We start from the raw sequence: 26537 nt of genomic DNA, 5'->3' as shown, positions 1-26537 counted from the left end.
GGCAGCCAGGCCTTGCTGGAATGACTCAGTTGGCTTTTGCTGGGCTGTGATTTAGGAGCTGGTGCCCTGGCATCCCTGCCTGGCTGCTCAGGGAGCAGATCCAGATGGATTTCGTGGCTGCAAAAACCACCCCGTGTTTGCAGCAGCGTCTGTAAGAAATGAAATTTTGTTAAGCTCGTTACTGAGATGAGCTGGGAGCTCTGGGGGACCTGCAGGGAAACCTCAGTACGTAGAAATTGTATTTTTTCCCCCCCCTTAAATCTGAGGCCCAGGTGGGGATTTGGCTGGGGACACGCCAGGGCCAGCCCTGCTCTGGTGCCAGGACCTGCTGGGCCCCTTGCAGCAGCACCACCCCCTCCCTAAGCTCATTTTTGCCATTTTTCACCCATTTTTCCCCTCCAAAGGAAGTTTCCGTGCACCAGGGCTGCCCGAGGGGGCTGCACAGGAGAGGAAGCAGAAGCTGCATCTCTTTTTCTCAGTGCACTGAAGTGTGCTGGGAGGAGCTGGGGAAATAAGAGGAGCCCAAAAACCCTTGGGAACCAACACAGAGAGAGCACAAGCTGAATTTTGGGCTTGGCACTGATGCTTGAGGCAGCACATCAGTGGGGCTTGTCCTTAGAGCCAAAAAATTCCCGTTTTTCCCTGTTTCTTCTGAGAAAGAAGGGAAACCCTGAGGGGAAAACCTGCCCAGCAATGCCCAGCTCCCCTCCCAGGAGCAGGGGCAGCTCGCTGCTGCTCAGCCTGTGGATTCTCTCCTCATTCCCTCCCTCCCTGAGCAGAAGCAGTGGCTGTGAGGGAGAAATGATGGATCCAAACCCTGGGGATTGATCGGGGCCATTCAGCCAGAGCCTCCCGTGTGCATCCGAAAGCTTCATTAAGCCCTTGTGGCTTATGTAAGGTGAAACTCCTGCTTCAAAAGGAGTTAAAAAGGGGAGTTAAAAGGAATTAAAAACCCCTGTGACTTATGTAAGGTGAAACTCCTGCTGCAAAAGGAGTTCAAAAGGGGCTGCTGCCCAGTTTTCCAGGATCCCGACTTGGACACGTTCGCACCCGTGCTCCTTGCTGCTTTCATCAATCCATCTGGAGGGCTCAGAGCCAGCCTGGGTGATAAACGCCCGTGGCAGCGTCTGTATTGATTAAAAAACATCCTAATGCCCCTTTTCTGAAGCGTTTCAAATGGTTATTGACCGTCCCTGTCAGCCTGGGTGCCGGGCCTGCCTGTTACAGCCCGGACTAAGTGTGGATTTATGGAGCCAGAGGTGCAGAGGAATAAATGAAACGGGGGCACATCATTGCTGCCGGGCTGATGAAATTCCTGCTGCACTCGGGGATCTGTGCCCCCATCGCTCCAGTCCCTGGGATCGGGAGCTCTGAGCTCATTTTGGAAAATGCCCTCTGCCTCTTGCATTTCCTCGCAGCTCTGGAAGCACCCAGAGCAGGTTTTTCTGGATAGAAAACTATATATATATTTTTTTTTTCCTCCTTTATTTTTGTTGATGTTGGGATTGAAGGTATTTGAGATGAGAGTTTGTCTTTATTATTTTTTTATTAATGTTACAGGATTTTTTAGGATTTAGGTGTTTTTATTAATGCTATAGTTTTACAGTAGTGAGTTTTGTAGTTTTTTATTAATAAGGTATAAAATGGTCAATTTTTTTTGTTATAAAGGTTTGTTCAGGTCAAATAATCTAATTAAGAAATGATACTTTAATTAGTTTCACTTTTAATTTAATAATTAGTTCTTCAAAGTCCACACTACAGACTTTTCTGTTCAGTTATAAACCACTACCTAAACTTATGAAGAAGGTAAAGAAGAATAACTTGTTTCTGCCTTAAAACCTCTACTTTGCTTCATATTTATTACTACATTCTAAACCCCTAAGCTTCAAGTTTTTCACCCTGTGATATGGCACGCTCCTAACTAATTACACACTTGTAATTCTAGTGTTAGCAATCAATTTTGGAAGCTTGAAATGAGCATTTCCAGCCCGTGATCCCTCAGGAAATGCCAACCTTCAGTGGGAGCCCTGGCTCTGTGCTGGGTGCAGGGCTCTGGAGATGCCAATCTTTAATTGGAGCAGCCAATCTTTAATTTTGGGGGCTTTTCTTCATTCCAGGAGCCTGATGAAACTCTGAGTGATGAGCTGGGGAGGGTTTTTGTGGGGCCACTTTGGAGCTTTTTCCCAAATGGATCCTCTGTTATCACCCACTGTTACCAAGGAGGTTTCATTTCCTGCCTGCACCTCCCAGGCTGTTTAATTCTGCACCTGGGTGAAATAAATTCCTCAGAAGCTCCCCTCCGTGCCCAGCAGCTCTAGGGGCTCCTAGATGTTGAGTATTTTAAGCAGACTATAAATTAAAATGCTCTAAACAGATGCAAAATTCAAAGGTGAACTTAACTCAGCGTGAACTCTTCTAATTTACTTTTTCCTCTGTTCCAGTTTCGTAGCCTAACCAGTTTATCATCTAGATCAGAATGTCAGAGCTCCTGGAGAACAGGGAGTTTCTAGCTGACATGAGTGGCAGTTATTTTGCATTTAAAAATCCGTTCTAAAGGCAGATCTGACCCGTGATGTCTTGGAGAACAGCTGAATTGGAGCTCACTTGCTGCTTCTTGTCTGAGTGAGGGGGAAGTTTAAGTCTGCTGCAGAGAATTAAGCACTCCAGTGCAGCTGCTCTGAGGAAAACCCTGAAATTTCAAGGTTTATTAAACCAAACCAACAATTGGTTTGCTGGAGCCCCTGGAGTGGAGCTTGGTGTGGCTCCACTCAGCCAGCACAGGAATTCATTTGTGTTCTGGAGCTGCTTCTTCAGCTGGGAGGGGGTGGGAATGATTTGGAGTCACTCTAAGGAAGGTTTGGAGGGGTGGAATGAGAGAAGCAGGGGCTGGGAATTGTGGGGAGCCCAGCAGCCCAGAAAAAAAAAAGGGTTATTGCCCAGATTATTGCACCTAAACAACGCTGTGAGGATGGTGGAGGGTGTAAAAAAGCACTGCCAGCTGTGCCCATGCACAGGGGCTGTGGGTGCAGGTGTGAGGTGGGAAATGGGCTGCCAGGGGGCTGGGAGTGATCCCAAAGTGGAGCTGTGGGGGCACTGGAGTGGCCCTGAGCTCCTGGGGGTGTGTGGAGCAGTTTGGGCCTTGTCCTGGAGACAGAAATATATAAAAGCACAGTCCTGCTCTGCCTGCTTCTGACCCCTTTCCCTGTGGATGGATGGATTTAGGTCCAAAAAAGCCTGAGCTGCTTTGGGATTTTGACTCCTCTCCCTGTGCCTGCTGCTGCTTTGGCTGCTGGGACCACCCTGGCTCTGCCTCTGCTTCCTCAGCTCTGAGCACCCCCAAACCTCCTCAGCCTTGGGGTGCTCAGAGGGCTTTGGGGGCACCTTGGGCCGTGGTTTGATTCCCTAAAAAGCACCCGGGGTCTTGGCAAGGCTGCACAAAGGGCTCCTGAGCTGCTGGGGTGACAGGGCAGCCCTGGGCTCCTGGTGGAGCTGGAAAAATGGAGGGATTTCCCTCTGCCCTGGGAAAAGGGATGAATTCCCATCCCGGCTGGGATTTGGGGTGAGCTCTCCCAGCTGGTTTTGCTCTCACAAACCAGTTTAACTCCAGTTTGAACCAGAGCTGGGCACTGGTGACGGGGGAGCTGCTGCTCATCCTCCTGGAGCTGGATCCTTTTCCCTCCTGCAGAATCTTGGGATCCTTTTCCCTCCTGCAGGATCTGGGATCCTTTTCCCTCCTGCAGGATCTGGGATCCTTTTCCATCTGCAGGATTTTGGGATTCTTTTCCCTCCTGCAGGAGTTTGGGATCCTTTTTCCATCTGCAGGAGCTGGGATCCTTTTCCCTCCTGCAGGATCTGGGATCCTTTTCCCTCCTGCAGGATTTTGGGACTCTTTTTCCATCTGCAGGAGCTTGGGATCCTTTTCCCTCCTGCAGGAGTTTGGGATCCTTTTTCCTCCCTGGAGCTTGGGATCCTTTTCCCTCCTGCAGGAGTTTGGGATCCTTTTTCCTCCCTGGAGCTTGGGATCCTTTTCCCTCCTGCAGGAGCAGGTTTCCTCTCCCTGAGTGGCTGCTCTGATGTGATTTCTGCTCTGATTTCCTTCCCACCTGATTTCCATCTCCACACGTTTTTCCCCTGGCAGCTCCCGGTGTCCTGAGCACGCTGTTCATGCCCAGGCCTCCCTTTTATGCCCTTGCACGTGGTATATGGCACAGGATGATGGAATATGCCTTTTCCCTGAAAATCAATGCTGGAGTTCCTCCCCCCTCCCACCAGGAAGCTCTCCCAGATACAAATATTGATTGTCGAGCTAAAAGCCATGTTTAGATCATAATTACCCTTGAAATCAGTGGGGCTGGGGGGTTTGCACCATAATTGCTCTTTAATTCAGTGGGGCTCATGGATTTGTGTTCAAATTGCTCTTTAAATCAGTGGGGCTGGGGGGGTTCACTTTAATTATTCTTTAAATCAGTGGGGCTGGGGGGGGTTCACTTTAATTATTCTTTAAATCAGTGGGGCTGGGGGGGGTTCACTTTAATTATTCTTTAAATCAGTGGGGCTGGGGTGGGTTCACTTTAATTATTCTTTAAATCAGTGGGGCTGGGGGGGGTTCACTTTAATTATTCTTTAAATCAGTGGGGTTGGGGGGGTTCACTTTAATTATTCTTTAATTCAATGGGACTGAGGAATTTTCACTTTAATTATTCTTTAAACCACTGCAGAGCTGAGGGGTGCCCTGGGATGGAGCTGCCCCTTGGATAAGGATATTTAGGAGCTCAGACAATATTTTGGAGGAGCCTCTGCTGTGGGACATCCCGTGGGATGTGGCTCCTGCCCAGGGTTGTGTGGGATGGAGGCACAGAGCCACAGAGGGTGTCTGATGCAGAATGGGAATTTTAGGGCTGTTCCAAATCAACATTTTTTTTTCTGGAAAAAAAATCCCAGGCTGCTTTCTTTTCCCAGGCTGCTTTTTATCCCAGGTTTCTTTTTTTTTCCCCCAGTCCTGGCTTTGGACAGCACTGGGAGCCCCAGGAACAGCGAGGTCTGCTCATCCCTGCCAGCCCTGGGATTCAGGGATCCCTGGTGGTTCCACACAGTTCCAGGAGGGTTTTTTCCCTCTTGGAAGGCTGAAGCTCTGTGAGGGGCAGGGAGGGCTCTGCTCTGAGCACGCCAAGGCTGTGACTGAGGCTCTGCTGGCCTCTTCAGTGGATTTAGTTCATTTGTTTCATCCCTGCTGTGGATTTATTCCCTCTGAATTTCCAGCCAAGGAGGGATGGAGCCATTATCCAGTGAGGGAACCCTGGCTCAGATCATCCCCTCCTTCATCCTCCTTCCTCTTTGAGGCTCTGGAGCAGCTGCTTGTGCCTCCAGGCTCCCAGGGAACACGGATCAGCCGGGTTTGTGCTGGGATTTGGGGCTGGGGGGAGCCCCTAGCCCAGCTCTGTGGCACACCCCTGCATCAAATCCCACTTTGTGCAGCCCCCAGGAGAGGTGATGGATAAATAACCCCAGTTAAGAGGAGCTCTCTGCCTTCTGCAGGGAGTTTTGCTTCCCAGCTGAGATCCTGCCCAGCACAGCACTTCCCTCTGCACCCCCGTGCCTCTGGGCTGGAGCTGGATGAGCTTAAAGGTCTTTTCCAGGCCATCCCATGATTCCAGCCCTTGCCAGTGGATCTCAGCAGTTTCCATCCTGTCCCAGATGGATCTCAGCAGTTTCCATCCTTTGTCAGGTGGATCTCAGCAGTTTCCATCCCTTGCCAGTGGATCTCAGCAGTTTCCATCCTCTCCCAGGAGGATCTCAGCAGTTCCCATCCTCTCCCAGGTGGATCTCAGCAGTTTCCATCCTTTCCCATGTGGATCTCAGCAGTTTCCATCCTTTCCTAAGTGGATCTCAGCAGTTTCCATCCTCTCCCAGATGGATCTCAGCAGTTTCCATCCTTTGTCAGGTGGATCTCAGCAGTTCCCATCCTCTCCCAGGAGGATCTCAGCAGTTTCCATCCTCTCCCAGGTGGATCTCAGCAGTTTCCATCCTCTCCCAGGAGGATCTCAGCAGTTTCCATCCTTTGTCAGGTGGATCTCAGCAGTTTCCATCCTTTCCTAAGTGGATCTCAGCAGCTTTCCATCCTCTCCCAGATGGATCTCAGCAGTTTCCATCCTCTCCCAGGTGGATCTCAGCAGTTTCCATCCTCTCCCAGGAGGATCTCAGCAGTTCCCATCCTTTCCCAGCTGGATCTCAGCAGTTTCCATCCTCTCCTAGCTGAATCTCAGCAGCTTTCCATCCTCTCCCAGGAGGATCTCGGCAGTTTCCATCCTCTCCCAGCTGGATCTCAGCATCTTTTGTCAGGTAGATCTCAGCAGTTTCCATCCTCTCCCAGGTGGATCTCAGCAGTTTCCATCCTCTCCCAGGTGGATCTCAGCAGTTTCCATCCTCTCCCATGTGGATCTCAGCAGTTTCAATCCTCTCCCAGCTGGATCTCAGCAGTTTCCATCCTCTCCCAGGAGGATCTCAGCAGTTTTCCATCCTCTCCCAGGTGGATCTCAGCATCTTTCCATTCTCTTCTAAGTGGATCTCAGCATCTTTCCATCCTTTCCCAGCTGGATTTCAGCAGTTTCCATCCTCTCCCAGGTGGATCTCAGCAGTTTCCATCCTCTTCCAGGTGGATCTCAGCAGTTTCCATCCTCTCCCAGGTGGATCTCAGCAGTTTCCATCCTCTCCCAGGAGGATCTCAGCAGTTTCCATCCTCTCCCAGGTGGATCTCAGCAGTTTCCATCCTCTCCCAGGTGGATCTCAGCCGTTTCCCAGCGAGGTGCCTGGACGTGGGCTGGGGGTTCCACCAGGCTCAGTGGGGTTTCCTGGGGCTCTTTCCCCTGATTTGGTGCTTGCAGTGGGACTTGTGTGGGGCCGGGCTGGGGGAAGGGGGCTGAGCAGAGACTGCAGCTGTGCCCTCCCAAGGTCACTCCTCAGGGGGCTGCTGTGATGGGAGGTGTCCCCTGGTGTCCCCTAATGTCCCCTAATGTCCCCCGGTGTCCCCTGATGTCCCCTGATGTCCCCTGGTGTCCCCTGATGTCCCCTGATGTCCCCTAATGTCCCCCGGTGTCCCCTAATGTCCCCTGGTGTCCCCTAATGTCCCCTAATGTCCCCTGGTGTCCCCCGATGTCCCCTAATGTCCCCCGGTGTCCCCTAATGTCCCCCGGTGTCCCCTAATGTCCCCTAATGTCCCCTGGTGTCCCCTAATGTCCCCTGGTGTCCCCCGGTGTCCCCTAATGTCCCCTAATGTCCCCTGGTGTCCCCTGGCCATGGCACCGGTGGCCTCTGGCTGCCTGCAGGGGGAGGTGACAGCAGGGCTTGTGCGCAGCTTCTTGGGCCCAAAAATGCCTTTGATTTTTATTTTTCCTTTTGTTTTTCCTTATTTTTGTTTTAATTTTTCAAATTTTTATTTTATTTTGGTTTTTGTTTTACTTTTAGTTTGATTTTTACTTTTTGTTTACTTTGATTTTGATTTTTATTTTTTACTTTGGTTTTAATTTTTCATTTTCCTTTTATTTTTCCTTTTATTTTTCCTTTTATTTTTCCATTTATTTTTCCTTATTTTTGTTTTTATTTTTTTATTTAATTTTGGTTTTTATTTTACTTCTATTTTTATTTTTTACTTTTTATTTGTGTTGACTTCAATTTATTTCAATTTATTTAGATTTATTTCGATTTATTTTGACTTTTATTTTGATTTTTTTTTACTTTGGCTTTTATTTTTCCTTTTCCATTTATTTTTCCTTTTTTTCCTTATTTTTGCTTTTATTTTTTTATTTAATTTTGGTTTTTATTTTGCTTTTATTTTTACTTTTTATTTCCTTTGACTTCAATTTATTTAGATTTATTTCGATTGATTTTTATTTTTATTTTTATTTTTATTTTTATATTTTTATTTTTATTTCTATTTTGATTTTGATTTTCCAAGCCCTGCTGCTTGCTCACCCGTACTGCTGTCAGCCTCAAGCCAAGCTCTTTATCTCTGACCCTGTGTTATCTGCACGGCGCAGAGCTGAGCAGATCCAGGCCTCAGTTTCACCCTCCTGAAACGACCAAACTCCAACCCCGGGGCCTCTGGAGAGGGGGAGCAAAGCTGGGATTTCTCCCCTTCAGAGGCCTGGGATGGATGTGTGGCAGCAGATGGTGTGAACTGCCTGGAAGAGGCGCTGAATTGCCAATTAAATGTAATTAAAACGGGGCTCATTTGTTTCTTTGGCTGCCAAGGGGCGGCGCTTCCCTCTGAACCAGGGCTGGGCCCCTGCTCCCAGGAGCTGGCAGGGGCATCCCTGGCATCTGCAGGAGGTGCTGGCATTTCAAATTCATCCTGGAACTGGTTGTGGGGCTTTGCCCAGCCAGAATCCCTCTCCAGGCTGGGAATGGGGGCAGTCCCTGGAGAGCCATCCCAGGAAGAGGCACTTTTGGGGGGATTATTTTGGTTTTATTTCAAATGGGGCTTGGAGAAACCTGGGATAGGGAAAAATCCCTGCCCGTGGCTGTGGGGTGGAGGTGGATGAGTTTAAAAGTCTCTTCCAAGCCATCCCATTATTCCATCCTCTCCCAGGAGGATCTCAGCAGTTTCCATCCTTTCCTAAGTGGATCTCAGCAGTTTCCATCCTCTCCCAGGAGGATCTCAGCAGTTTCCATCCTTTCCTAAGTGGATCTCAGCAGTTTCCATCCTCTCCCAGGAGGATCTCAGCAGTTTCCATCCTTTCCCAGGTGGATCTCAGCAGCTTTCCATCCTCTCCCAGCTGGATCTCAGCAGCTTTCCATCCTCTCCCAGGAGGATCTCAGCAGTTTCCATCCTCTCCCAGGTGGATCTCAGCAGTTTCCATCCTTTCCTAAGTGGATCTCAGCAGTTTCCATCCTCTCCCAGGAGGATCTCAGCAGTTTCCATCCTCTCTCAGGAGGATCTCAGCAGTTTTCCATCCTCTCCCAGGAGGATCTCAGCAGTTTTCCATCCTCTCCCAGGAGGATCTCAGCAGTTTCCATCCTCTCCCAGGAGGATCTCAGCAGTTTCCATCCTTTCCCAGTGGATCTCAGCAGTTTCCATCCTTTCCTAAGTGGATCTCAGCAGCTTTCCATCCTCTCCCAGGTGGATCTCAGCAGTTTCCATCCTTTCCTAAGTGGATCTCAGCAGTTTCCATCCTCTCTCAGGAGGATCTCAGCAGTTTTCCATCCTCTCCCAGGAGGATCTCAGCAGCTTTCCATCCTCTCCCAGGTAGATCTCAGCAGTTTCCATCCTCTCCCAGGAGGATCTCAGCAGTTTCCATCCTCTCCCAGGAGGATCTCAGCAGTTTCCATCCTTTCCCAGTGGATCTCAGCAGTTTCCATCCTCTCCCAGGAGGATCTCAGCAGTTTCCATCCTTTCCCAGTGGATTTCAGCAGTTTCCATCCTCTCCCAGGAGGATCTCAGCAGTTTCCATCCTCTCCTAAGTGGATTTCAGCAGTTTCCATCCTTTCCCAGGAGGATCTCAGCAGTTTCCATCCTCTCCCAGGTGGATCTCAGCATCTTTCCATCCTTTGTCAGGTGGATCTCAACATCTTTCCATCCTCTCCCAGCTGGATCTCAGCAGTTTCCATCCTGTCCCAGGAGGATCTCAGCAGTTTCCATCCTCTCCCAGGAGGATCTCAGCAGTTTCCATCCTCTCCCAGCTGGATCTCAGCAGTTTCCATCCTCTCCCAGGTGGATCTCAGCAGTTTCCATCCTCTCCCAGGAGGATCTCAGCAGTTTCCATCCTCTCCCAGGAGGATCTCAGCAGTTTCCATCCTTTCCCAGGAGGATCTCAGCAGTTTCCCAGCGAGGTGGCTCGGGGGTATTGGCTGTGCCCAGGGCGCTGGGTTCCAAATCCCTGCAGAATCTCCATCCTTTCCTGCTCCCTGTTTTCCTGGTGTGGGGCTGGCAGCCACATCCACAGCCCTGGTGTGGAGGGAGCAGAGGTGCAGCAGGAGCTGCTGAGTGTGGGGCTGTTCCATGGCAGGGCAGCTGAAGGCAGTTTGGAGTGATCCTTTATGGGAACACACGAGGCAAATGGAGAGAGGAGGATTTTTTTTTTCCATGTGTGCTCCCGCCCCGCTCAGCTCCAGCTGAGTCATCCCTGCATTCCCACCTCGGGCTCAGGGACATCCATTTCCTTTGGATTCTGAGGGGGAAAAAGAACCCAGCTCCTTCTGCCATCAACCCCAGGGCTGCTTCAGATCCTTGTTTTTTATGGAATGGATTTTGGGGTGGTGTTTGCTGCCCTCCCCCAGCTCCGGGGGATTTGGGGTTGGTGTGAGGATGTGCCTGGGATTTGGGAGTTGTGATTGGTGTGAGGATGTGCCTGGGATTTAGAATTGGTGTGAGGATGTGCCTGGGATTTTGGATTTGTGATTGGTGTGAGGATGTGCCTGGGATTTAGAATTGGTGTGAGGATGTGCCTGGGATTTAGGATTTGGGATTGGTGTGAGGATGTGCCTGGGATTTGGGATTGGTGTGAGGATGTGCCTGGGATTTAGGATTTGGGATTGGTGTGAGGATGATGCTGGGCATGGTTTTGTCCCCTCTGTGGGGACAGATGTTGTCCAAGCCCTGGAAAGTGACGTGTCCTTCCTGCAGGGCTGGAGCGAGGGAATCCCGCTGGTCCCCCTGGAGCCACCCTGGATTTCTGGGCTGGAGCCACAGCCCGTTTCTGCTCCTGCCAGAGACAGGAGTTCTCATTTCAGAGCTCTTCATCCCAGATCCATAAATCAGAGTTTATGGAAGGAAAAATCCCAGGCCCTGAGCCTGAGCCTTGTCTTCCCAAATCCTCCCTTTGGCCACGTCACTCCCAGCCCTGGCTTTGCTTTTATCCCTAAAATAGGAACATGGAACACTGAACAGGGCTGGAGAGAGCTGCTCTGGGAATAAAACCAGGATCCTGTCAGGAATGTGGGAAGTGGCTCCTGCTCAGCCAGCAGGGCTCTCTTCAGTTCCATTTCCCTCCCTGTTGGTGTCTTCCTGCTGCAGCTTTTCCCAGTGGGAGATGGGGAATCTCCTGCTCTCCTCCCTGTGGGATTTGTTGGGATCCAGCCCCTCTGTGGGGGTTCAGGGATGTGGTTGTTTAACATCCCATGGGATCCCACCTTGGCTCCTCTCCGGGCTGTCCTGGTCTCTTCCCATCCCACAATCCCTTTGAGATCCAGTTTGTGTGCAGAAACCCGACAGTTCTGCTGGAATTTGAGCCCTTGTGGATCAAGGGGGGGTGTGTGGTTCCTTCAGGGGGGTGTGGTGCCACCAGGGTATCCCACTCCCAATCCCACCCGCCTGGATGATGGATTGTGCTCCTGGAAGCAGCCTCGTGCTTTGGTTATTCCTGGAGAACAGGCAAAAAATCCAATCTATCAGTCCCTCCAGAGGGAGCTGGGATTGATTTTGTGAGTCCAAGGGCTGAGAACAAAGGAGCACTTTATTTATTTTCCTCAGAAATCGATTCCTTATTTTATTTTTCCAGCTCTGAGAGGGGCCCCTTTTCCCGGGTGCGTGCCAGCCCTGCCAGCCCCAGCCTGGGAAGTTGGTGCTGCTTCCCTGTGCTGGTGGGGGATGAGGATGGGATCTCCAGATGTGCCTCTCCAGATGTGGATTTATCCCAGAGCACTGGGAGCTGCTGAGCAGCAAATGCAGCCTGGGACTGGAGGAATTCCTTCTAGGAATTGGCTTGCAAGGAGCTGGTGTGCAGGGAGAAGGAGTTTTAAACTGCCAGAGGGCAGGGTTAGATGGGATGTTGGGAAGGAATTCCTGGCTGCAAGGGTGGGGAGGCCCTGGAAAAGAATTCCCAGAGCAGCTGTGGCTGCCCCTGGATCCCTGGAAGTGTCCAAGGCCAGGCTGGAGCAGCCTGGGACAGTGGGAGGTGTCCCTGTGGAACTGGATGGGATTTGAGGTCCCTTCCCACCCCAGTCCTTCCATAATTATGGGCACTGCTCCTTTGGGCACTTCCATCTCTGCTTAAACCTCTGGGATCTAATGCTTTTATCAATTTATTTTAAAATTAATTTAATTAATATGCAATGAGAGTTTTTCAGCTGAAGGCACCGTGTCCTTTTGGAATGACAGGAGCAGCAGGTGACTTTGGATAGTGGGAATGCCAGGAGGAGAGGATGAGAGGAATTGTGGAGAGCAAGAACTGAGCTGCTCAATTCCTGTCCCTGCTTTGGAAGTGCTGTAAGGAAATGGTGACATCCAAGTGGGGATAACCACGGTGCTGTTCTGGGATTCCAACATTTGGGATGTGTGGCTGTGTTTCTCCTGGTGGCTGCTCCTGGAGCTTGTGCCAGCCCCAGTTCCTGCTCCGTGGATTTCCATGCTTCAGCTCTCATTAGGAAAGGCAGGCAGGAGGGAAGGTGAGCTGGGAATAACGTGGCAATAAATGGCTTAAATCAGGTGTGTGGGGGGCAGTGCTGGGCAGGGGGCACAGCTGGGGTGTGTGCAGGTGTTCCTGGGGGTGCTGGGATGGTGGCAGGGTCCTGAGGGAATGGCAGGAACATTTGGGAATGGCAGGAGAAGGCTCAGGGGGAGCAGCACCAACCCCAGCTCCAGCCTTATCATCCCAGCCTGGTGCTGCCTGGTTCCTTAACAGCTCCTGATAAATCCCACTTTGCTTTTCAAGTGGTTATGAGAGGTTTTTCCTGCCTTCCCTCAGAGGAAGGCAGGGTCTGTGTCTGATCCCTCTCCCAGCAGAAGCTGCTCCCTGCCAAGGCTGGGAGACGCGAGCGTGGCTCAGCCCTCGGAAATGAGCTGATTAAATGAACTGGGGTGTGTAAAATTTCAGCATCAAATGATTCAGCCAAGCACTTCCTCTGCTGGGAACTCTTTCAGGAGCTCTTGGAAGGGAGCAGGAGTCGGTTTGCTCAAAGGACCTGGTGCATGGGATGACCCTGAGCGTGGTGCCGCCGCTCCTGCCCCAGGAATTCATCCTTAAACAGGGAGCTGTGAGGTCAGGGAGGGTTTGGGAATGAATCCTGTGTGCTGCCAGCCCCTGGCACCCAGGGACCAGCAGCACCTCGGCTGGGCCACGTGTTGTCACCCCTGTGTCACCCCTGGGTTTGGTCCTTCCCTGGGAGCAGCCCTGGTGGCACCGTCACCGTGAGGTTCTTCTGTGCCTTGCCAGGGAATTTCCCTCACCCACTGGGGAGTTGTGGGGGTGCTGGAAGCTTCTGGGGCTCTTCGTGGGCTGGATTGGTCCTGGAGTGATGTTTGAGGAGGGATTTGGGTGTTGTGCTCTGGCTAAGGTTTGAGGAGGGATTTGTGGGTCAAGCTCGGAGTGATTTTTTTGTGGTGGGATTTGGGTGTTGTGCTCCAAGTGCCATTCAGGAGGAATTTGAGTGTTGGGCTCTCAGTGTTGTTTGGGGTTTGGATTTGGGGGTTGAGCTCTGGGTGATGTTTGGGGTGGGATTTGGGTGCTGTGCTCTGGGTGATGTTTGGGGGTTGAGCTCCGAGTGATATTTTTGTGGTGGGATTTGCTCCAAGTGCCATTCAGGAGGAATTTGGGAATTGAACTCCCTGTGTCTGGTGACTGGGACCCCAGTTTGGTGCAGGAAGGAGCTGATGGGGCCGTGCTGGCACAACCCAGGTGCTCCAGCACCCTCCAGGCTCCATCCAGATCCCAGGAATGATCCATGGGAGCAAGTGGGAGGCAGTGTTGCTGAGGGGAGCAGCCTTTTCTGGGAGCTCCTGTGCACTCCTGGCTGCGTGAAGGCCCCAGACAAACCCTGAGTCTGTTTATGTTCCTCTGAAAGCCTCAGCACAGGCAGGCACCTCTTTGATCTGCCAAAAATGTTGGAAAATGAATTTTTTTCCGTGTAGGGGCTGCAGTCACACACCCTGCACAGGGGGGTCCTGCCTGTCCCATTCCCACTGAATCCCAGGGCTCTGGAGCATGGGAAGCCTGTGCTCTCTGCTCAAGCACCCTGAGCCTTCCTAGCAGTAAATAAAAGCTATTTTTAAAAAGAAATCCTTATTTTGACCATAGTTGGGCAGCTGCATGGAGCCTCTTTTCCAGCATTTTTGTTGCCTGAGTGTAACCTTCCCAAGGATTGGTTTTGCCCAGCTTTGAGGGCTCATTCCCAGCTTTTCCCTGGCAGTTTGGTTTGCAGCTCTGGTGGGATCCGTGCTGCCAGACCTGCCAGAGGTGTGGATGCCAGGATTGGATTGAAGCAGCTTTCCCCTGTACCTGTCTGCAGCCATCCCCCAGGACGTGCTGTGCCTAATTGCTGGCACTAATTAAAACCTCTTCTGGAGGTGGGAGATAAGAGCAGCAGCGCTTCCTGTGTGGCAGCAGATGCTCCCTAACACCCATCTGCTCCTCGGCTTCCAGGCCCTTCTGTGCTCCCTGGAATTCCTCCTGCAGTGGGAGAAGGATGAGGAAAACAAGGATGTGGGGAGGTTTGGAGGAGGAGGAGGAGGAGATGGCAGCAGGGAATGGATTTGGCTGTGAGGGGCACTTGGAGAGCAGTGACACTGATGGCTTCAGCCCCAGGAGCTGCCAGAATTCCTTGGAAAAAGGATTCCTTTAAAACAGGGAAATCTGAGGGAAGACATGGCTGGAATCCTTGGGAAAAGGATTCCTTTAAAACAGGGAAATCTGAGGGAAGACATGGCTGGAATCCTTGAAAAAAAAAAAAAAAGGGAAATTTGACAGAAGACAAAGGTGGGAATCTTTGGAAAACGGATTCCTTTAAAACAGGAAAAGCTGAGGGAAAGCAGGGGTGAAATCCTTGGGAAAACCCTTTTAAAAATGGGAAAAGCTGAGGGAAGACATGGTTGGAATTCGAGGAAAAAACCTTTAAAAAACAGAAATAGCTGAGGGAAAGCAGGGCTGGAATTCTTGGAAAAGCCTTAAAACCAGGGAAAGCTGAGGGAAGACAAGGATGGAATCCTTGGGAAAAGCCTTTAAAACGGGAAAAGCTGAGGGAAGACATGGCTGGAATCCTTGGAAAAAACCTTTAAAACAGGGCAAACTGAAGGAAGACATGGCTGGAATCCTTGAAAAAGGGATTCCTTTAAACCAGGGAAAGCTGAGGGAAAGCAGGGCTGGAATCCTTGGAAAAAGCCTTTAAAACGGGAAAAGCTGAGGGAAGCAGAGCTGGAATCCTTGCAAAACGCCTTTAAACCAGGAAAAGCTGAGGGAAGACATGGCTGGAATCCTCGGAAAAGGCCTTTAAACCAGGGAAAGCTGAGGGAAGCAGAGCTGGAATCCTTGGGAAAAGCCTTTAAACCAGGGAAAGCTGAGGGAAGCAGAGCTGGAATCCTTGGAAAAAGCCTTTAAACCGGGAAAAGCTGAGGGAAGCAGAGCTGGAATCCTTGGAAAAAGCCTTTAAACCAGGGAAAGCTGAGGGAAGCAGAGCTGGAATCCTTGGGAAAAGCCTTTAAACCAGGGAAAGCTGAGGGAAGCAGAGCGTGCTGTGCTGGGGTGTGGAGCATTCCTGCCATCCTGTGGGGCTCCAATTCCCCAGGCTCTGCATTTTGATCCAGTTTCTCATCTGGGGCTTCCTCATGGGCCAAAAGAGCAGGAAAAAGGAGAGGCTGGAGAGAGAGGGGTGGGCACAGGGGCTGCGGGAAAAGCCTTTAAAAGCAGGGAAAGCTGCCAACCCTCCCTCAGCCTTTGGGTGTGGGGGATGCTCCTTCCCGGGGTGATTCCCCTGGGATCCCCATGCCGGGTTTTTTGGGGGTCCATGGGGTGCTTCACCTGGCTGGCTCCGAGCTGGAGCCCACGTGGATGAATGCCAAGGGCCCCATTCCCTCCATCTGCTCCGAGCTATCGGAGCATTCCGGGTTTGTGGAGAGGAGCTGAGCACAGGGCTGGGATTGTCTGGTGGAGCCTTTGGGAATCGGAGAGATTTTCCAAGTGATTCTGATTTATCTCAGCTGTTAAGGGTGAGGGTTTCACTGCGAGTCCTTTGTGTTCCTGGGGAAGGCATGTCAGCCCCTGGCGCTGGCGTTTCCTTTGGGGAATTGTTCCTTCTCCCCTTCCCCATGCCCAGACAAGGTCGGTGCGAGCTGCTCAACTCTCCTGCTTTTCCTGGGACAGCAATAACCCAGAATTCCAGCTGCAGGGAATAATGGGGCTTGGAGAGGAACTTGCAGCAGCTTTTTTGCTGCTCTGCTGCTCCCTCCAGGTGTTACCTGAGCTTTGAGCGGCCGCTCTGGTGGAGTTGGGATTTTCTGCCTTCCCCATATTCATCAACACCAAATAATTTCCACCATCAGCCGGCGAGCAGCAGTTAATTAGGGATTTTAATGAGTCTGTGGTGCATCCGTGCTTGGCACTGCCTCTCCTCCCCTTCTCCCAACACCTGAGAGATGGGAGCTGACAAATCTGAACAGGGGAACCAGTTCAACTGAAGGAAGAATTCCTGGAGTCCCCAAGCTTGGAGATGTCTCCAGAGCCTTGCTGGAAGGACTGGATGAGGAAATGGGTGGGGGAAAGGTGGAGGAGCTGGGAATGGTTTTCCTTCCAGCATCTCCAGCCAAGGCAAGCTCCAGATTGTCCTTGGTGCAGCACGGAGAGAGGAGATGTTGCCTGGAGAAGGAGCCTGTGCCAGAGGGGGATCAGCCCCTCCTGCCCCCCGGGCTCTCTGCAGGGGTTTTGCAGCTAAACCGGGACTAAAACAGGTCCTAAACCCCCTCAGAGGGGCTGCGTGGGCTCCAAAGCTGTGCCAGGGGGAGTCTGGGCAGCCCCACAGCCCGGAGCACTCTGAACTCCAGGGCTTAGGAGAGGTTAAAGCCAGGCCTAAGCGGGAGGAGGAGGAGGAGAAGGGCTCTGGAGCAGGTGTGGAAAACCAGAGAGCTCCACGGGTGTGGATTTGGGAGCTGAGGGAGTGCAGGAGCAGGGGTTTGGAGCCCAGAGTCAACAGAGCCTCGGTCTGTTTGTGCTCCAAGGCTGAGCTCAGGGCTAATGCAAACAGTTTTCATTAAGGAATAATCAAAAATAAAAAGCCATTTCACGTGCTGATAAGGAGCCAGTCGGTTTTTTCACTTCAGCAGCAGTTTAAGCCATGCTCAAAGCCATTTATCTTTTCTGCAGCGCTGGCTGCAGAGGATATGAAAAATGCAGCAGGCTGCACATATGTAATTAAACTTTTGGCAGAATCTTTGCCCCGCAGCTTTACTAAGAAATTCAATAATGATAAATCGAGTGGAATATCTAAAGGACTTTTTGTGAACAAGATTTAAAATAATGTCTGTGGCACGGGGAGTTATTTGCCACCTAATTGTCTTGGCACGGCTGTGGGAGCAGCCAGTCTGTGGTGTCAGCTCTTCTTTACAGCCCAGCCCTTGTTCTGCTCTTATCTCCACTCCAATTTGCCATTGAGGCTTTCCTGATTCCCAGCCAAGCCCATGCTTATCCCTAATGACTGTTTTGTTCCCCCAGCCCGGCGTTTCCAGCTGGGAATGCTCCCGGCTGCGAGGCTGTCCTGGTCCCTCCCGAGCTGGCAGTGGTGGCATCACTGCTCTGTAATTATCCTTTCCTTTTTATCCTCTTTTCCAGCAGCACTTGGAAGTGGAGCCCATCCCTTGAGCCGGCTCTGTGTGGCACTCCTCTGAAAACGATGCCGGGATTGTCTCCCTGCTTTTGGTGCTGCTGCCTTTATCCCTGCCTAATCCAGGGATCCTTTACAGGAGAGGTGATTTTGTGTTGGAACTGTCCCTCCAAGCCCCTCCTCAGCACTTCCCCTGCAAAAGCTGCAGCAATTCTTTTTCATTCCCACAGGTTTTCCCTGTTTTCCTCACCCTCGTGGCATCCCCCCCTCCTTTGTCACCACTGGCCTTGGAGGGACTTCAGATTTCCTCAGAAAAGGCAAATTTTCAGCGTTTTTCCCCCAATAGGACCCAGCAGACTAATTAAAAATAATAGATAAAATATAAAATAATCATTAACGAGGTATCTGATCGAAGTGAGCTGGGACTGAGCACCTGAGGAGGTGGCAGGGAAGCAACAGAGCTGGGCTGGGCTTTTGGTTTTGTTGGTTGGCTTCAAACTGAAAGAGAGGAGGATTAGATGGGATGTTGGGAAGGAATTCCTGGCTGCAAGGGTGGGGAGGCCCTGGAAAAGAATTCCCAGAGCAGCTGTGGCTGCCCCTGGATCCCTGGAAGTGTCCAAGGCCAGGCTGGAGCAGCCTGGGACAGTGGGAGGTGTCCCTGTGGAACTGGATGGGATTTGAGGTCCTTTTCTACCCCAATCCTTCCATAATTATGGGCACTGCTCCTTTGGGCACTTTAATCTCTACTTAAACCTCTGGGATCTAATGCTTTTATCGATTTTTTATTTTCATTTTAAAATTAATTTAATTAATATGCAATGAGAGTTTTTCAGCTGAAGGCGCCGTGTCCTTTTGGAATGACAGGAGCAGCAGGTGACTTTGGATAGTGGGAATGCCAGGAGGAGAGGACGAGAAGAATTGTGGAGAGCAAGAACTGAGCTGCTCAATTCCTGTCCCCATGGCAGGCGTGACACCAGATGAGCTTTGAGGTCCCTTCCCCAAAAACCATTCCGTGAAAACCTGCCCTGGCTGTCGTGGTGTTTTGTGGAACACTTGGAGCTTTCTGGGCTTTTGTCACTTGAAGGTGGCTTCTTGTCTGCCCAGTCTGGGGTTTTGTCACTTGAAGGTGGCTTCTTGTCTGCCCAGAATGCCATTATCCCCTCCCTGGAAAGCCTTTGGTGCCCGAGGGGGATTCCTGCCCCTCTGCATCCCCACTCCTGCTCTCCATGGAAGCTGCAGCTCCACGGGGAGCTTTGGTGACCCCATGCCCTGTTCTGTCCGCTCTGTGGGTCACCCTGGGCAGGGCCAGCTCAGGATGAGGCTGTTTGTGGGGACAGGGGACGCGTGCCAAGCAATTCAATGAACCCAGAGCTGTGCTGGGAGCGGGGAATTTCGTGCCGGGGCGGCCGCAGCCTTGGCTGCCCCTCTGCCGGGGCTCGCCGTGCCAGCATTCCCACAGTGCCTTGGCCAGGCTGCTCCGTGGGATCTGTTTGTCCTTGTCCTGCTTCAAACAAAATATTTATCCTTGTCCCCTCGGGCTGGAGAGGAGCTGGGGCTCTGCCACCACGCGTCACAGCCCGGGCTGGCGTTTGGGGACAGCGGGCTCCGCGTGGCCGGTGACAAGGACAATATTTGCCTGGGCAGCATCTTGCTGTGTTTGCAGAGTGATGGTGGCTCTGTGCTGGGGCCAGCCAGGGGTGCTGCTGTCACCTGTGACACCAGGGAATGAATGCACCTGGGGCAGCTTTTGGCTCTCACCTGGTTTGTGGGTGCCAAAAATCCGGGGGATGTGAGCCTGGGGAGGCTCAGGCTGGAATTTCCTGGTGGAAAGGGTTGGGCAGGTGTTGGAAGGGGCTGCTCAGGGAGGTGTCACCACCCCTGGAGTGGCCAAGGAGCGACTCAGCGCTCTGGGGACGAGGTGGGGATCGGTCACGGGTTGGACTCGATGCTCTTGGGGGTCTTTTCCAAGCTGTGGAAACACCTCCAGTCCCTGCCTGTGCTCCCTGTGCTTTGGGAAGCCTGCAGGTGTCTGGGTTTGTGTTACAGCTGCTGTGATGTGCACTGTTGGTGACACCTCTGCCTTCCCAAGGTGACACCCCTGGATCTGCAGCAGCCTCAGGTGCTCAGGTCCTTAACTGGCTCTGGAATCACACCCTGAGATGTGTGATGTGCCAGCGGGCAGCAGCCTGCTTCCACATGCCAGGGCAGCACTGGCATCCTGTCAGAATGATTTCAGCCAGCTCCCTGCACTGCCCAGACAAAAATCCTTGGAGCTGAGGGGGTCAAGGAGCAGGAGAGAGAATTGTATAAATCCACAGGGGGAGAATTATGGTTTCTCAGTGTCAAATCTTGGATTGGCTGGGGGAGGCTGAGGAAGCTGAGCTCATTTCTTGCCCTGGTTGTGCTGAAGGTGCTGGTTGGGCTTTGCCTGGATCCTTCTGCCCCTCCCAGCCTGGATTTGGGCTCGGGTTTTTGGGGGTTTGGTTCCAAATAACTGATTGGAAGAGAGCTGAGAGCACAAATCCTGTTGGGAGCGGAGGCTTGGGAGAGCCTGGAGTTACCCAGGGATCCAAAGGGCAAATGTTTTTGGTAGTGGAAGAAATAATGGTGAAGTGCAGCTGTTTTGGGAGGGAAATCCAAAGGAAGTTTTGGGGCTTTTCCTTCATCAGCAAAGGCCATGGAGCTGCAGCCCTGCCAGGTTTGGGGCGAGCTCTCACTGTGGGGCTCAGCAGCTCTGTCCCCATCACCCTCATCACCCTCATCATCCTCATCAGCCCCAGAGCTTGGCCCAGCCAGGCTGGAGCTTTGCTGGGATCCCTGGAGCAGGAGGAGGAGGTAGAATCTTGGGATCTCCCTGAGCTCTGCAGTGTGGGGAGCCCCCTGCTCTGCTTGGTTTTATTCCTTTCCTTTGCTTTTTCCTTCTGGGAAGGCGGGCAGGAGCTGCCCAGCTGTGCCCAGCTGTGCCCACCTTGGCTGACCCTGGTGTTTTCTATCCCCTCCTTGCCTGACCCCGGGTGTTTTTTGTCCCCTCCTTGCCTGACCCCAGTGTTTTCTATCCCCACCTTGGCTGACCCCAGTGTTTTGTGTCCCCTCCTTGGCTGACCCCGGTGTTTTCTATCCCTACCTTGGCTGACCCCGGTGTTTTTTGTCCCCACCTTGGCTGACCCCAGTGTTTTCTATCCCCTCCTTGCCTGACCCCGGGTGTTTTTTGTCCCCACCTTGGCTGACCCCAGTGTTTTCTCTGCCCTCCTTGGCTGACCCTGGTGTTTTCTATCCCTACCTTGGCTGACCCTGGTGTTTTCTCTGCCCTCCTTGGCTGACCCCAGTGTTTTGTGTCCCCACCTTGGCTGACCCCGATGTTTTCTATCCCCACCTTGGCTGACCCCGATGTTTTGTGTCCCCAGACAAGGCTGAGAACGGGGAGCCCTACCAGAGGAGGAGGGGAGCGGGGCCCCCCCTGCCCGGGGCCCCCCCAGCATTCCCAGCACCCCGGGACGGAGCCCCCCAGGCCGGGAGCAGCAGCTGGAGGAGGATTTTGCTGATGATCCTGGCTATCACCATCCACAACATCCCAGGTGAGCCCATCCCTGCTCCCAGGCCGGCTGATCCCGCGCGGATCCCGCGGATCCCACCTCCCCCGGCCCCCTGGCAGATGGCACTCGCTGAGTGGGCGCCTTTGGCCCGGATCCCGTTCCAGATTTTGTGGGGCTGAGCCACGTGAGGCCTTGGCAGCAGGAGCCCCGTGGGGAGGGGGCTCGGGGGGAGCCTGGAGCAGCTGCAGCCTGCCTCGTGCCAGCCCGGCGTGGGTGGGAATTGTGATTCCCCAGGGTGGCTTGGGAAAGGTGGCAAAGCCTCCCCCTGCCTGTGACCAGCCAGAGGTCTGGGATCCATCTCTGCAGGGGGATCTGCAGCTGGGCTTTATCTCCTGAGGCAAAGTGTGGATGGGGACAGTGGGTGGGGAAGTTGTGGAGCTGCAGGTCCTGCCAGGCTGGGCTTTGTGGGGCTGACAGAGGAGGTCAGAGGGTGAGGAGATCAGTCTGGGACAGCTCAGGGCTGCTTTGCAGTCCTTGGGGATGTCGGAAGTAAAATAAGGGAACCTTTTCCAGGGCTTTTCTCCTGGCTTCTTCCCCCTCCCTCCTCCTCCTCCTCCTCCTCTCCTTCCCTTTCTCCCTTCTCTGTGCCTGGCTCAGGCTGGCTGGCTGCAGGGAAAAGCTTCTGGACCTGTAAATTTGGGCAGAAACCAGGAAGGATTTGGAAAGAGCCGTGTTTCAGCGTGGAGCTGCTGGGCTCGGGGCTCCCTTGGACCCCCACACGTCCCCCTGTGCCTGGTGACTTTGAGAGTGACTTTTTGCAGTGCCAGGACATCCATCCTCCATCCCCCCAGGGATGTCCTTCCACATCCCAGCTCCTGGCTTTCCCTGGCACTGACAAAACCCAAGGGAACACACACACAGAGCTCCTGGCTGCTTCCTCCTCCTCCCTTCCAGCCTCCTGCTGCTCCTGGGGTGGGAATTGCCTCCTTCCAGCTGCCTGTGGGCACCTCTGGGTGCTCCTCTGGGTGCTCCTGGGGCAGGCAGCTGCCTGGGGCTGGCTTATCCTGATAAGAAGCTGGGAGTTAATGATTTGCTGCTCTTCTTGCATCACCAGCACGAGCTGTTCCTGGGCATTAACCTGCTGCAGTTTGTCAGCAGCAGCAAAACATTTCTCCCTCCTCATGCCTCTGTTTTTAATTAATTCTAAGGGGATAATTTGGGTGCTGCAGTTCAGCTCCAGGTGTTGCTGGGAGAGGAGAGGTGAGGAAGGAGCTTTAAATGAGCCACACACTCCAAAAAAAGAAAAAAAAAAAAAAAAAAAAAGGGGAAATGTCTGCACTGAGGGAAGTGGAATTGGATTTCATCCCTCAAACGAGGTGTCAGGGAGGGAAGAGGCAGGTGGCACCTCCCTGATTCCTGCCTGTCACCAGCAAAAGGAGAGGGCTCTGCAGAGGGGTGACCAAAGTGGCACCCGTGGTTAATGCTGACGTGGCCCTGGGACACTGAGCTGCTCCTCCAGGAGCACAGAGCCACCTCTGCAGGGTCACTGAGGGTCTCAAACTCTCCTTTGCATCTTACAGGCCACACCATCAAAGCTTCACCCCCTGAGAGGTGTGAGAGTGGGGCTCAGGCCCTGCTGGGGCTCGGTTTGTAGGAATAAAGAAAGGTAAAAGGCTTTAGAAAGTGCAAAAAGGCCCCAGAAAGTAAACATAAAGCTCAGAAAGGCTGGGAAATTTCTAGACCTGCTCATGGGAAGCTAGGAAGTTAAGAACCAAGGGAATACATTGATATTTATCATAAGGAGCGAGAAAGAACAAGAACTTATTGATAGTTCAAGGTGTGAAAAGTCCTAGATATAGAGAAGTTTCCATCTTAAATAATGGACCCACGTGTCCCTGCTGAGCTTCCACCCCCAAATCCCCCTGCTGCTCTCCCCCAGGGGCTGTCCAGCTGCCCCAGGGTGCTGCTGGTGACCCTGGGGCCACTCAGCAGTGCCAAAGCCCCGAGCCACACCCTCCTTTCCGTGGGGATTTGTCCAAAGCCACCTCCAGTCCCAAATCACAGGGGTGGGAGCTGAGGCTGCCAGCAGTGCTCGTGCCCTGAGAAATCATTCAGGCTGTGGAGAAATCAGTGAGCAGCAGTCTGGGGCTCTGAATTCCCTCTGCTCTCCCAGGGAAAGCACCGGGGTGCCTGCTGCAGGCAGGGTTTGGAAAGCTCTGCCTCAGTCAGCAGCTCTGCCAGGGGAAAAGGCTGTGAATGAAGTGGAATTTAATTGAAATTAGCTGCAGGGCGAGCACTCCTGCTGCTGGGGGTGCTCTGAGCCCTGGAACATCACTCCCTGCTCCTGAAGGGAGTCCTGGAATGCTTTGGGTGGGGAAGGAGCTCAGAGCTCATCCAGTGCCATGGGCAGGGACAGCTCCTGCTGTCCCTGGGTGCTCCAGGCTGGTCTTGGGTGCTCCAGGGATGGAGCAGCCACAGCTGCTCTGGGAAATCCATTCCAGGGCCTCCCCAGCCTCACAGGGAACAATTGGTTCCTGACATTTCATGGGGATCTTCCCTCTTTCCCTTTCAAACCGTTCCCCCCTGTCCTGTCACGGGCTGGCTGTGCAAAAAGCCAGGCTCCATCTTTTTTACAAGCTCTTCTTAGGAAAACCAGCTTTTATCAGTGCTTCAAAAGTACTGAAAGGGCTCTCTGCAGGGTCTGCTCTTCTCCAGCTTCCTCTGGCAGCAGCTCCTGGCTCTGCTGCTCCCTCGGCTTCCCCGGGAGCTCTCTGCACTCCCACAGAGGTGTCCGGGTGGTTCCCGAGGGATTTCTGCCCTTCCTGTGCCTCCAGAACTCCTCCACATCCCCGGGAGGCGCTGGGATGCTGCAGGAGGGGATCCACCTCACCCTGCTGGGGCTCTGAGCAGCCCCTGATGGGCTGGAGCTGCTCGGAATCCTCACTCCCACCCCAAACTCTGCCTCAGTTTCCTCTGCCTGCTGTCCCGAGCTCCATCCCCGCTCTCCCCGCGTGCCGGTGGGGGATGAGCTCCCCTTTTATTGCCAGCAGGGAGTTGTTCCAGGGACTTTGAGCCTCTTTGAGGGCTGAGCTGGCTGGGTCCTGGCAGTGCCTCTGCCTTTGTTTGCAGGCTGGGAGCAGCTTCTGGTGGAGGGGAGAGCGTGGAAGCCCCAGCCCAGCCTCCCACGGCCGCTGCGGGTTCGTGCAGGAAAGGTTGGATGATTTTTTCCAAAGCTGGGAATGCCAATGGAAAGGATAAATTGATAATGACAGGAGATGCCGAACTGCAGACTCGTGCTGCTAATTAATATTCATATATGCCGGCTTCAGCAGAACATTAATTATGTATTTAATCAAGGCCTGTTTATTCTGGTTTAGCTTTGTACCTTGGGTGGCTGTTATGCTGAAGACTTCAGATTAATTAAAATGTTACTGCTGTATCACAAATAACAATTAGCGAGGTGTGAGCTGAACTGCCTTCCCTTTGTGCTGCCCGGGCAGGGGAGGGGACCCTGCCAGGGTGGGGCCCTGGCACCAGGGCTGGATCCTGGGAAGCTCCCGGGATGCTCCCGGAGGGCTCTGCCCTGCTCCCAGCTCAGGGCTGCCTCGGCTGCCTGGTTTCAGGGTGCTCTCCCAGTTTCAGGGTGCTCTCCCAGTTTCAGGGTGCTCTCCCAATTTCAGGGTGCTCTCCCAATTTCAGGGTGCTCTCCCAATTTCTGGGTGCTCTACCAATTTCTGGTTGCTCTCCTGGTTTCTGGGTGCTCTCCTGGTTTCTGGGTGCTCTCCCAATTTCAGGATGCTCTCCTGGTTTCAGGGTGCTCTCCCAATTTCTGGGTGCTCTCCCAGTTTCAGGGTGCTCTCCCGGTTTCTGGGTGCTCTCCCAGTTTCTGGTTGCTCTCCCAATTTCAGGGTGCTCTCCCGGTTTCAGGATGCTCTCCCGGTTTCTGGTTGCTCTCCTGGTTTCTGGTTGCTCTCCCAATTTCTGGGTGCTCTCCCAATTTCTGGTTGCTCTCCCAATTTCTGGTTGCTCTCCCAGTTTCAGGGTGCTCTCCCGGTTTCTGGGTGCTCTCCCGGTTTCTGGGTGCTCTCCTGGTTTCTGGTTGCTCTCCTGGTTTCTGGGTGCTCTCCCGGTTTCTGGGTGCTCTCCCAGTTTCTGGGTGCTCCAGCAGAGGACCAAGGCTATGTTCTGCTCATCTCCACGCCCCGGGGCTCTCCCTGGAGCCTCAGAATTCCAGAGCCACTGATGAAACTGGAGAAAGCCAAGATCAGTCCGAGCTGTGCCCGGTGCCCACCTTGTCCCCAGCCCTGGGTGCCACCTCCAGGCCTTCCCTGGGCACCTGCAGGGCTGGGGGCTCCAGCAGCCCCTTCCAAGGCCTGGCCGCCCTTCCCAAGGAGAATTCTTCACCCTGAGCCTGCCCTGGCCCAGCCTGGGGCCGTTCCCTCTCCTCCTGTCCCTGGGACAGCCCAAACCCCCGGCTGTCCCCTCTGATCCATGTGGTTTTATCTGATCTGTGGGGTTTGTGCCTGACCCATGGGGTTTGTACCTGATCTGTGGGGTTTTTATCTGACCCATGGGATTTGTACCTGATCCATGGGGTTTGTACTTGATCCATGGGGTTTGTGCCTGATCTGTGGGGTTTGTACCTGACCCATGGAGGGGGGGTTTATCTCACCCACAGGGTTTGTGCCTGACCCATGGCGGGGGGTTTGTACCTGACCCATGGGGTTTTTATCTGATCCATGGGATTTGTGCCTGACCCATGGGGTTTGTACCTGATCCATGGGGGTTTTATCTGACCCATGGGGTTTGTACCTGATCCATGGGGTTTTTATCTGATCCGTGGGATTTGTACCTGATCCATGGGGTTTTTATCTGATTCATGGGATTTTTATCTGACCCACGAGGTTTGTACTTGATCCATGGGGTTTGTACCTGATCTGTGGGGTTTTTATCTGACCCATGGGGTTTGTGCCTGACCCATGAGGTTTGTACTTGATCCATGGGGTTTGTGCCTGATCTGTGGGGTTTGTACCTGACCCATGGGGGGGGTTTATCTCACCCACAGGGTTTGTGCCTGACCCATGGAATTTGTACCTCACCCACAGGGTTTGTGCCTGCCCCATGGGGGGGGGTTGTACCTGACCCACGGGGTTTTTATCTGATCCATGGGATTTTTATCTGACCCATGGGATTTGTACCTGATCCATGGGGGTTTTATCTGATCCATGGGATTTTTATCTGACCCATGGGGTTTGTACCTCACCCATGGGGTTTGTACCTGACCCATGGGATTTGTACCTGATCCATGGGGTTTTTATCTGACCCATGGGGTTTGTACCTCACCCATGGGGTTTGTACCTGATCCACGGGGTTTTTATCTGACCCATGGGATTTGTGCCTGACCCACAGGGTTTGTGCCTGACCCACGGGGTTTGTACCTGATCCATGGAGTTTGTACCTCACCCACGGGGTTTGACACCTCCCAGC

The 26537-nt window shown here is 52.9% G+C and overlaps 1 protein-coding gene across 5 annotated transcripts in view; it reads left to right on the top strand.

Moving 5' to 3' along the window:
- Positions 1 to 26537, top strand: part of SLC39A11 (solute carrier family 39 member 11) — a 92226-nt gene that overhangs the window by 40343 nt on the left and 25346 nt on the right. For all 5 annotated transcript variants that reach the window (XM_053994926.1, XM_053994927.1, XM_053994928.1 and 2 more), the window contains exon 6: positions 20922 to 21092. In XM_053994926.1, the coding sequence (XP_053850901.1) occupies positions 20922 to 21092 (171 nt within the window). The remainder of the gene's footprint in view (positions 1 to 20921; positions 21093 to 26537) is intronic.

Source organism: Vidua macroura, chromosome 19 (assembly GCF_024509145.1).
Source record: "Vidua macroura isolate BioBank_ID:100142 chromosome 19, ASM2450914v1, whole genome shotgun sequence".
NCBI lineage: Eukaryota > Metazoa > Chordata > Aves > Passeriformes > Viduidae > Vidua > Vidua macroura.
Note: the sequence above shows the minus strand (reverse complement) of the source record. Positions and strands in the feature narration are given on the sequence as shown.